This window comes from Ascaphus truei, chromosome 1, assembly GCF_040206685.1.
Source record: "Ascaphus truei isolate aAscTru1 chromosome 1, aAscTru1.hap1, whole genome shotgun sequence".
In the NCBI taxonomy this organism is placed as follows: domain Eukaryota; kingdom Metazoa; phylum Chordata; class Amphibia; order Anura; family Ascaphidae; genus Ascaphus; species Ascaphus truei.
Window position 1 is genome coordinate 473828031 of NC_134483.1, and position 12659 is coordinate 473840689.

General features: G+C 40.6%; 1 protein-coding gene across 6 annotated transcripts in view; it reads left to right on the forward strand.

Annotated features, from left to right (window-relative positions):
- The window catches only part of ATP8A1 (ATPase phospholipid transporting 8A1), a 194740-nt gene that overhangs the window by 86654 nt on the left and 95427 nt on the right, over window positions 1-12659 (forward strand). For all 6 annotated transcript variants that reach the window (XM_075567160.1, XM_075567150.1, XM_075567179.1 and 3 more), the window contains 4 exons: window positions 399-481; window positions 4343-4392; window positions 4716-4785; window positions 5343-5427. In XM_075567160.1, coding sequence (XP_075423275.1) covers window positions 399-481; window positions 4343-4392; window positions 4716-4785; window positions 5343-5427 — 288 coding nt within the window. The remainder of the gene's footprint in view (window positions 1-398; window positions 482-4342; window positions 4393-4715; window positions 4786-5342; window positions 5428-12659) is intronic.

Sequence of the window (12659 nt, forward strand, 5' to 3'; positions counted from 1 at the left end):
TGAAATTGCAGCTTCCTATTGGCCTGCCCAATGCGGGAGGTTTAAACTGTTCTTTTGTTAACTCTGAAGTGCACCGTTCTGGCACTATGTTTAAAGGTATGTGTCCCCGGAACCATGGGGTCCCCCAGAGCTGAAATTAATCCTGCTTCCCACCACGTTAAAAATGGTAAAGGTAGAAAAGAAATAAAAAAGAGATGGGGAAAAGCCAACCGTGTTAATCCGTGCGGGTTGCGATCGGTGCGCGCACAGACACACAAACCTTAAGGTTTGCTACATCTGTACAGTGGTGTCAAAATGCGTCTACATAGTTATCTGTTTGTACTGTAGTAATTGCACAGTTTGAAGCCATACTCTTTTGTTAATAACCTGTTGATATATGTGAATGTATTTTGTTACAGATGAAGGGGCTCTGGTAAGAGCAGCAAAGCAACTGCGGTTTGTTTTTACTGGCAGGACACCCGACTCAGTAATTATAGAATCAGTAAGTACGCTGTTTGATGTGTATAATTACACTTTATAGGGGTAATGCTTAATCTGTGAGGGGGCACTGCTGCAGTTTTTTGAATAAGCCCCTATAAATCTGCATAAAGATCATATCTGCCGAAAAATGTTTTTTATGGCAAATGAAAGGTGCAATCTTTTAAAAATTAAAAAATACAAACATTGCAAAGATGCACCCTTTCTTCTGTTGCTCTACTGCTAAAACTCTAAGGCTTGGGCAGACACACCAACAAAACAGACTGCTGCCCCCCGTCTACATACACAAAACATACAACAGCAGCCCCCCTCTACACCCATTCCAGCCCCCTATAAACACACATACACACACACACAACACTCTGTACCTCTCCTCCACCAACAAAAAAACACTGCAGCCCTCCCTCTGCACCCACAAAACACACACTGCAGAGACACATACAAACCAACAAAACAGACTGCCACCTCTACATCCTCAAAAACACCAGCAGCCCCCTCCCTACACCCACTGCAGCCCCCCTTTAAACCCACACACTACAGACACACACCAACAAAGCACTCTGCACCCCTCCTCCACCTACAAAACACACACCGCAGACACACACCAACAAAACAGACTCTGCTGCCCCCTCTACACCCACAAAACACACACCAACAGAAGACACACACACACACACACACACACCAATAAAACACTCTGCTGGCCCCCTTACACCCACAAGACACACAAACCGTTCCCCTCACTCTCCTGTGCGGAGCTCTCTTCAGGCAGGGTTGGGGAGGAGTCGGTGCCTTGCTGCTGCCTCCTGTCCAATCGCCTCCTCTAAGAGCTGATCTCACTCTTTGTGAGTGAGAACTGAAAGTTGATTGGCTGAAAAACTTGGCAAGGTGCCAAAAATTCCGGGCTGTTACTGAATGGATAATGCCCGGAATTTTAGCCAATCAGAGAGCAGGAATTTCAATAATGCCTGGAATTTAACAGCTTTAGCCTATAATTTAAGTATATTCAATAGTTTACTCTTCATATTGGCGTTTATATAGCTTTATGGTATACCTGTTTTTATTTAGTTTTTATTCTCAAGATAGTTGTTTTTAACCTCTATTTCAATAAATGCCTAATGTATCGTCATTACTTTCATATCTTTATAAGCTCTGACTCTGACGTAACTTCACTGAAAGAAAACAAAACAATTCGATAGCATTATGGTTTATACTGTTGGTTTATTTCAACAAGTGCAATGCGTTGTATATGCTCGTCGGCTGTCCAGTACATATCCTAAAATATCTTGGAGTTAATTGGGAGCTATATTATATTGCACTTGCTTGACTATGCATATGTTCAGTAAGCAGTACATTCGGTTTAACCATACTGCACATAGTCCACATAACGGTAAAGTATACTCTGTGCTAATCAAGACAGCTTGTCTTAGTATTTTTAAGCACAGACTGACATTTCTGTTCTATGCAAATAGATTTCATTCATCTGTATAGGGAATGACATTGGATGTGATTGTGTACAGCCAAGTTTTAACAAACCCATGTGTGGTGACATATTGCTAGGTGCCAGTTTTACTAGTCTTTGTTTTGTAGCTCTCCTTCATTGTACAGGCAGTCCTCGGTTATCCAACGGAATCCATTCTGTAAGTAGCATTGGATAGTGAAACCGTTGTAAAGTGAGTCCCATGTTAATCGGTGGTGGTGAGCGTTGGATAACGCATTCAGGCGTCGGATAACGCATTCCAGTGTCGAAATACGGCCCATAGGGTTGCGTTGGTTATGTCATTCGTTGTAAAGTGAAATGTTGGATAACGAGGACTACCTGTACCCTTAAATTCTTCCATTCGAAAAATGCACTTTGCTTGTATATATTAAACCAAGACTTTATGAACCCGTCCTTAATTGTGATCAGTCCTTAACAATCCGGATGGCCCCTACAGTATATACACAGCATAGAAACATACAGTATATGCCAACTATGGGGATTTGATGCAGTCACAGCTTCAAACTATCAATGCACAGGAGCAGGGACAGTGATGACATGTTGATATTTGGTACAGTGATCAGCATTAGGAGTAGCTTTCATTTTTATGAAGCCAATCCAATTTTTTATTGGCATCCTTGTGGTGTCGTTGAGACAGCATGTATTTAAAGGATGGCACGTCATTGGTTTCTGCACAGTTGCAGGGACGTTGGATCGTTTAACTTTGAGCCGGCGCAACGAAGGTCAGAACCCAATAGGCCCGTGGAGGTTTGATCACAAGAGGAGTGCATATCAACATAACCCTGACTTTTAGAAGTTCCTCTAAAAACATCGGATTGATTATGACCATCTATGCCCTTGACTTTATGGCTATTTAAACCTTTTGTAACCAATGTTACTTTATGTTTTATGGATTGCGTTTTATAACACTAGATCCACAGACTGCCCCATGACTATTGACTGCTTTTCTAAAGCATTGTACCTTGGAACACTTTACACTATCGATTTCTATTCAGGATTTGTTGGGGTTTTCTTTTTTTTTGTTTTTTGTTTTTAGAAATGGGTGCAAAACATTATTTTGTGGGTACAGAAATATATACACTGTGTGTCCTAGGGAGAGGGAGCGCTCAGTGAGTAAAGACACTGACTGGCACTGAGAGTTTGAAGTAGGGGAGCCTGGTTCAATTCCCGGTGTCGGCTCCTTGTGACCTTGGGCAAGTCACTTTATCTCCCTGTACCTCAGGCGCCAAAAACATAGATTGTAAGCTCCACGGGGCAGGGAACTGTGCCTGCAAAATGTCTCTGTAAAGTGCTACGTAAAACTAGCAGCGCTATACAAAAACATGTTATTAATGTTATTATATATATATATATATATATATATATATATATATATATATATATATATATATATATATATATATATATACACACACACACACACATACACACACACACACACACACACACACACACACACACACACACACACAGTGGTCGACAAATCAGCAAAAAATCTACTCGCCGAACAAAAAAATCTACTCGCCACCTAGTACCACACGTGTGCTGCTTGGGCCAATAGGAGCTCGCCACGATGTTAAATCCACTTGCCCGGGGCGTGCAAATGTATAGGTTTGTCGAACACTGTATATATATATATATATGTATGTGCCGTTTAATATTGATTTCTCTCTAGCAGCTTTGTACTGTACCTTCCAGATAACATGAAAATGTCAGGCACATTGACCTGGAGTCATCAAAGCACTATCCACACCATCACGCCGGTATCTGCCATTGTTTTTAATCGCCGATACAACACGATAGCCCAGATCGCGCTTTGACGACTCCTGGCCAATGTTGGTTTTATCTTTAGTAATCATTGTGGGATTCTCTTTTGTTTTTAGATTGAAAAAGCCTGGGCTACAAATCAAAGATAATCTTCATCTTTTTGCTGCCAGAAAACCAACTGTAGTGCAAGGGTTAAATAAGATGGAGGAGTCAAGTACTACTCCTAATTATATGTAAGGAGATTTTGTTGCCTAGTGTGTATACACATAACATTTCTGAGAGAAATGCTTTCAGCACTTAATTACAAATACAAACCATAACGATGACTCCACCAAATTACCCTTTGTCATTGTGGCAGATTACGTGCTCTTTTTTTTCCAATAGAAAAAGAATAGCTTCAGTGAGAAAAACAGGTCTAGAAATCCAATGCTTGGGAAAAGAAAATAGCAGAAATACGCCCGTTTCTCGCAGTGATAAATAATAGCTGTCACTTCTGTTGGTATTTGTGACAATTACATTTGCTTAACTGAAAATACATTTTAGATCTGTTCGTTCTGCACCATTAATATTCCTTATATTTTCACGTCTATTTTTTAGCTCGGTCAAGAAGAACGATACGAGTTGCTAAATGTACTGGAATTTACAAGGTACGAAACATTAATCTTCGTTTAAATATTAGTTCCACTGTGTAGCATCTTAATTTGAGTGATTCACTTGCACTTTTGTTTTTGTATATATTAATTTACCAACTAATATTCCTTCCATAGTTCAAAAACCAGGAGACCTATAAATTGAAATGAACAAACCCATCCATCTTGACAGAGATCTGTTTTTAGATGAAATTTGTTATTCGCTAAAACCATTGTCATGCTGGTAAAATAAAAAACGTGACCTACGTGGTATCTGTGTTCTGCGTTTAACTAAATCATTAAAAAATGGCATTATTATTATTTATTCATATATATTTCAGTAATCGAAAACGTATGTCGGTGATCGTTCGTGATGCGGCCGGGAAACTGAAATTGTACTGCAAGGGGGCTGTAAGTAATGAGTAATGCAATACGCCTCCATGTTTCACAGAGTTCTTTATCTGACTGTTTACATATTTATTTTCCCGCCCACTCTGTAACTATTGGGCGCCTAACCCTGCCGCCATCCCCCATTCAGAATTGTTCTGACACCAGTCCTTTTTCCCCGTGTCCTTTTATTCTTCTCATGGACACCTTTGCCTTCTGCTGCCCCCTTAGGCGTCCCATTGGTTACCTTACCCTGCTAACTATTCAGACGGCACTTCTTGATGCCATTTTATTCAGATAACCAGACTCCTTTGGGAACCTTCCGTTCACCAGCGCTCACCACCTACACCGGGCTTCATGTGCAGTTGCTATATGATGCTGTCGGGAGTGAGTGTGCATCATGTATGGCTGGCGTTCTGCTTCCTGTTATGCAGAAGTCTGTATGTTGGGAGAAGGGGAGAGCTGTACCCCAGTAATAACATCTTTAAAAAAAAAAAAAACTGGCGTTTTGCCTGCCTATATTGAATGTGTGGTAAGTGATCAATATTATCATCATGCCTTTTTCTTTTCTGTCTATTTAGGATACTGTCATATATGACCGCCTGGCTGAAGGTTCAAAGTACAAAGAAATGACTCTAAAACATTTGGAACAGTTTGCTACAGAAGGTGAGATTGGTGATGTACACGTGTAAGCATGGCACTAAACTTCCCCTCTACATTTACTTATGTGGTCTAGTGCAATTATCCCATTAATATTAGGTCATTTTTTTTATTGTATGTTTGGCTCAAGTCATACTGTGCTTTAATACTGCAGACCAAGCAATATCCTACATGTGCTTTATTCTACAGATTCTTTATCCTATATCCATACATACAGTATATTGATCCAGAGGAAGGCAAACAAAAAACCCCAGTGTCATATCATCCAATGATCTCACAAGGGGAAAAATTAATTCCTTCCTGACTCCAAGAATTGGCAATCGGATTATTCCTTGGATCAACATCCTTCCCATGTATACTTATTTGGTATATCCCTGTATACCTTTCCTATCTAAAAAGATGTCCAACCTTTTTTTTTAACAAATCTATTGTATCTGCCATCACAGTCTCCATGGGTAATGAATTCCACATTTTAACTGCCCTTACTGTAAAGAACCCTTTCCTTTGTTGCTGGTGAAATCTCCTTTCCTCCAACCTTAAGGGATGCCCCCGAGTCCTTGGTACTGCCCTTGGGAGGAATAGTTCTTTTGGAAGCTCCCTGTAATGTCCCCAAATATATTTGTATCTAGTTATCATATCCCCTCTTAGACGCCTCTTTTCTAATGGAAATCTAATTTAGCTAGCCTCTTCTCATAAGGTAGATTGTCCATCCCCTTTATTAATTTGGTGGCTCTTCTCTGCACTCTCTTTAGTTCCATAATGTCTTTTCTAAGGAGTGATGTCCAAAATTGTACTCCATATTCAAGGTGTGGTCTTACTAATGCTTTATTAAGGGGCATAATTATGTTTACTACCCTTTCATCCATTGCCCGTTGAATGCAAGATAATATCTTGTTTGCTTTTGCAGCTATTGTGTGACTTTGGGTACTATTGCTAAGCCTGCTCTCTACCAGCACTCCTAAATCCTTATCCATCAAGGATTCCCCCAATTTATCCCCATTTAATTTGTAAGTCGCCTGTTTATTCTAGCATTCCAAATGCATAACCGTACATTTATCTGCATTAAACCTCATCTTCCATTTACTTGCCCAAGTTTCCAGTCTCTCCAAGTCCTTCTGGAGAGAAATTACATCCTGCTCTGATTCTACTACCTTACACAATTTAGTATCATCAGCAAAGATGGAGACTTTGCTCTCAATGCCAACCTCAAGGACATTAATAAACAAGTTAAAAAGCAGGGGTCCCAGTACCGATCCCTATAGTACTCCACTCACTTTAGCCCAACCTGAAAAAGTTCCATTATGACAACTCTCTGTCCATCCTTCAACCAGGTTTCAATCCAGGTACATATATTTGTACTGGGTCCAATTTGCTTTATTTTGTACACTAATCCCTTGTATGAAACCATATCAAAAGCCTTTGCAAAATCTAAGTAGACCACATCAACTGCATTACCCTTGTCTAATTTCCTACTTACATCCTCAAAGAAACAAATAAGGTTAGTTTGGTATGATCTATCCTTCATAAATCCATGCTGACTATTGGTAATAATTTTTGTTTTTCATTGGGTATTCCTGAATGTTATCCCGTATTAAAACTTCACGTACAGCTGCAAAAATTCTGTACTAAAACCCATCTAACGCTGTGAGATTTCTGCAACCAGATTAATGGCCCATCGGATTAACACAGCGGGGGTCCTTGCATTTGAATGGGTCTCACACTGTGTGAATCCTACCAGGTTGCAAGTCCCATTCAAACCCACGGAACCCTTCTGTGTTAATCCGATGGGCAATTACAGCCTACTGTGGACCATCTCACGAGTTACTGAGAGATGGTCACAGATTTTCCTTGGCAAGTGGTCTAAAACCGACAGTTGCGTCTGTAGCTTCCCCACGATTGAATTCAGGCTTACAGGTCTGTAATTCCCCGGTTGGGATCTAGCTCCCTTTTTAAATATAGGCCCCACATCTGCTTTACGCCAGTCTTGTGGTACTGAGCCTGTGGAAATTGAGTCCTTGAAAAGTTCAGTAATAGCCAAACCATTACATTTAATTAACTCCTTAAGAACTCTTGGGTGTATGCCATCGGGGCCAGGTGCCTTTTTTGCTTTAATTTGATCAAGCTGCTTATGAACCTCTTCCTCAGTTAACCAATTGTTCGTTAATATTATTTTTCCTTACCTCCAATAATCTGCCTGCCCATCTCACACTGAAAGGGTCCTATATTTTTATTTTCTGATTTTTTTGTTTGTTGTTATTACGATACTTAAAGAACTTTTTAGGGTTGATCTTACTTTCTATTGCAGTCCTTTTTTCATTAACCATTTTTGTTAATTTGATTGATTTTTGTTGCATTCCTTAACATTCTGATATGCCTTCTATAAAGGGTTAATCATTAGATAGAAGATGCTACAATTGACTTAACGTAGTCACTTCACCTTTATATACTGTAGGTATTTCTGTATATATTCCTCTGTTTAAAAAATAAAAATAGTTTCCACCCTTTTAGTAAGAGAATATATATTTTGAATGTGCACAGAACTTGCATAATTTACAGTTCCTTGATGCAGCAAGTTCTTGTATTTGATCAATAGGGAATGACCCCCAAAAATATAAAACTCCGCCACTCTTGCATGATAAAAATATTTTTTTCAATCTGAAGCTTTCATTACCCCGAGCCAATGAAGGAATATAATTATAATGTGGGGGAAGACCTGTTTTTTTATATTTGTTCATTTTTGATCATAGCTTATATAGAGTTTAGATAATCACATTTACTGGTTCTGATTTATTGTTAAAATCCAGTACCCTTATGTTTTACAACCTCATAAAAGATATCTTAAAAACAAATAAGTAAATTGAATGTCGATGGGGATTCCACAGATCGCAGCAATTACCACAGTCTCCCTTATCAATTAATTTAGACAACGAAAAAAATTGTTTTGTGATCCATAACGCTCATATGGAAGGCAATAACTGCAAAGCCAGTCTAATTCCTCCTACGCTCACCATGTACATGGATGAAATGGTAATTTCATATTCATCTTTATTTTTATTTATTTTTTTAATTTTACCCTCCCTGCCCGGCTCTTGGAGTTTACAGTCACTGTCTGTAACATTGGCTACTCTGGATGCATTACCTTGTGCAGGCTGGGTGTTGGTAAGCAATGATGGGCGCGCAGGAACTTTATTCAGAAGCTGTATTATCTTTTAGACACACTGTCTCACATTTGATATATACAGTGCATCTTGTATATCCAGTTGTGTCCTTTTGGCGATACTGTTTGTATGGCTTCCCTAGCTGCCCTATCTCGGCCCGCTAGGAAGGTGTTGAGACTTGATGGTTCTTTTGTTACATATAGTCCCTCTATTCTATAGTATAGCGCTGGTAGTGTTCCATGTGCACTGGGCCCCTGGAAGGCCTAGTACTACCCCCTCTGTGATCAGCCTCCCCATCTTGGGGCAGCCTGCCACCACATGGCCTTCAAGAGGAAAGCCAGCAACGGACCCTCCGATGGGACTTGTCCATCTATGCCTAGGGGCTGTGGCTTGGGGAGCCCCCCCTGGACATCTGAGTTCCAGAAGCTTCCCCTTAACTATTTATATCCCAGCTTGATGTCACAGTCTCCAGGCAGTAATGAGTGGGGCTTGATGTTTGCTGAGCTACCCCAGCACCATGGGATGGACCCACACAGTTAACCCCTTACAGCTTTAGTAATCCCTAAAGGGAATTACATTTACTTAATCTAACCGGTTTTAGATGGTTAGCAATTTAATTGCCGGTGTTTCTGATCCCTCTAAGCAAATAAATCCCTCTGGTCTTGTGGGCCAATGAATTAGATGATCCCATTGGATAACCGCATACGCCCTCTTCAAACTCCAGGAAGGAACACCGCAACTAAACTGAAATTATCTTGGGAACTGCGTTTGTCGTTGCTGCTAAAAATGGTGTGGTTCAGCTTTGTAAACTCCCGGTTCGATACTATAAAACATTTTTTAAAACAGGCGGCATTGCTGCTTTTATGCAAATGTTTTCATTCAGTCTAAGCAATTTAAGAAGTGGAACCCACAGCAATGTTTGTGTTACACTTTTCAGGGCAACTTTCCCCTATTTCATACTTTTTGTTTAAGGATTTGGATAAATTTCGTAGATATTCAATTTAAGGATACATAGGCAAAATTGCTATATCTGTTGTAGATCATTCCTATAAATATTCTTACAACAACAAAAAAGTGCTCTCTTTGGAAAAAGATTAATCAGACACGCTATCATGTTTGGGACTTACGAGGTGTCCTTATTACTCAGCTGAAAATACTAGTCATATGTGCAGTAGGTCAGCAGGCAGTAGGGATAAGGCCTTTGCAGACATTACACAAACATATTGTATGTATATCTTTATTTATATAGTGCCCACAGTTTACTCAGTGCCTTACAAAAGAGACAGTACAATACAGGGAATTATAATACAATAAGTGCAACAAACAAGATCAGACCATAAGAAAAGAAGTCCCTGCCCCAGAGATCATCTAATCGAAGTGGATTGTTGGGAAATTTTCAGAGTCTGCAGGTGAGGGAGTATGTGCAGTAGATGGCAGTGTTGCATATTCTTCAACTTGGGGAAAGTAATGTGGTTGGACGAAGAAAGTAGACCTAGAGAATTCTATCAAAAGCATATTCTAAAATACTACCCACATGTGTGTGATTATCGTGTACAGTAGGTTGGTGGTGGGTGTAAATGACACCAATCACCTTTTGAGCCCAATAATTTATAACTTGTAATTTGTTATCCAGGATGATGAAGACACTAGTTTGTGGATTCCAAGTGATTTATGCATGCTGTGGTATCTTCATGCAAGGAATATTACATGCACTTGACTTACTGTATTCTAGGAATGTCTCAAGTCTGGCTAAAAGATTGTATTTACTGTATATGTTCAGCAATGTATGCTACGTTTTACAGAGTTCTAATACAAGCAGTACAGAAAGAGATTCTGCAACGTTACGCAAGTGTGTTAAACAGGAAGTTAAAGGGAATTGGGGAGTCCCTATCCTAAAAAGCGTATAATGTATGGAATAATAGTTGATTATAGGATCAAGTGTAGTAGAGAACATATTTGGGGAGGAGCGTGTAAGAGCTTCAGGAGTGAAAGCACTGGCCTCAGGCCTAAATTACCCAAGTGCTTTGTTGAGCAGGTGATATTGGATACATTGTAGCGTATGCAATCGGAGGCTTTAGCTGTATATTTTAGCTGTCAAATATTAGCCAGAGAGAGGGCATCTACAAAATGCAAATGGCTTTAAAAGGCTTCATCCCAAGAACTGTGTCCTTTATCTCCGTTCTCAATAACATGTTTGTGACCCAAATACTTTGAAAACTACATGGTCAAGTAAGAGAGGAGAATGAGGAAGATGGGACACAACCTCCCTACTAACATGAAGGTGGTGTTACCGCACAATCTGCAAGTGGTATGGATATTGGAAAAAAATGAAGTTGTATACAGTAGAAAGGGTAATATGTGTCCCAAAAGGTAGATTTAATGCCATATCCCCAGTGCTGATCCCTCTATTATTCAATCTATAGTTCTTTCCCTTTCATTTTCTACATACAGGTAATGCTTATTACAGTTTTCACATCCCATTTTACCGCATTTTGGGTTTTATTTACAGTACTTATCCTGCTATGCATTGTTTTGAAGGTTCCATATAAAAAAACGCAATTTATTAAAAAAAAAAAACTTGCACTAATTAGCTTAATCTCAAACATTGTTTCACTCAGAATAAATTCTTGAGCTAGCACAAACGGTAATCAACGTATTAATATGTACAGTAGCAACATATTACCATCATTAAGCTTTGCAGTGCATCATCATACAAAAGGAAAAAAGTGTGATAAGTGTCAGAAAGGCTTGTACACGTGTCATACAAGTATCATAAAACTGTCATACAAGTGGGAACAGCTCCGTTTTGATGCCTCCCCAGAGATGGTCTTTTCTTAGTGCACCACCAATCACCCACTTTTCAGAGACCTCTATTGCTTTCCTGCTGCCACTAAAATTACCACTAAATACAAAGCTGTGTAGCAGGGTACGTCCTTTACCTCTGTAGGGTGCCGGTTACGTTGCTCAGGAGGATTGGGGAAAGTTGTGTCGGCCATCTTGTGGTTGGCTCCGCGTGTTATGATGGACTGTGTAGCGCAGCGGCCCTGTTGTGCTTGGTGCCGCCGGAAGCGGAGGTCCTAGAGACCAGGACTGGAGGTAGTGAGGCAGTCCTGACTGAGCTGTGGGAGGAGTAGGTAGTGTCCAGGGAGCAGTTGGCTTCCTGGACTAGGCCAGACTTTATCCCCAAGCCCCAGGCAGTCCCCGCACTGTAGATAAGTGTGTGAGGGATCGCCAACAGCATAGGGATTACCCTGTAGCAGGATACCTCAGTGGAGCAGGAATCAGACTGTGCGTGAGTTACTCTGGCTGGAGGCAGCACCGCGTGGCGGCCGGGGCTTGGTGTCGGAGACCCCGCAGCGTGGAACCTGACCACCCCCATCTTGGAAACATCCCCTGGTAACAGGCCTGTACCAGGAAGGTAGATGTGCACTAACGATACACAAAGGTAGCGTTGCCCTCACATGTACACTTGGGACAAGGGAGGCTCTGATGGACACAGGGTTCCAGATGCCAAGGGTACCTTAAGTATTGGGGGGAGACAAGCACCCATATTATTGCACTGTTACTGTGTTATTGTTATGGCTGTGTTGCATATTATTCTCTTTGCCATACTGTGGGATCACAGTAAAGAAGTATTGCATAACCTGTGTGTGATTTCTGGGGTATACAGTATAGGTATACCGGTTCCCGTGAGGAGCTATCCCGACAACGCTGGGATCCTCACGGGTGGAGGCGCTGCACCCATTCAACCCAGGCTCCCCACTAGCAGAGGCTTAGCCCCCTGTAAGCCAACAGGTAGCACCGTAGCACATAACACCTGCAGTTTCCCTTAGGGGTAGGGAAGGGGTGTTACAGCTGAAAATGTCAAACGCAAAAATATATCGTGTATTTGCCAGTTCACAAAACTGAAAAGTTTTGTTCCTTCTCTAGTAACAAAAGTTACTTTCTTGTTAAAGTTATTCCTTGTCTCATAATGTAGAAATTTGCTGTTATTGGGAACAAAGTCTACTGTGACTTGTCATTGCAGTTGGCCTCATACTGTATTTGTTGGGAGGTTGTGAATGATTAACTGCATCTTGC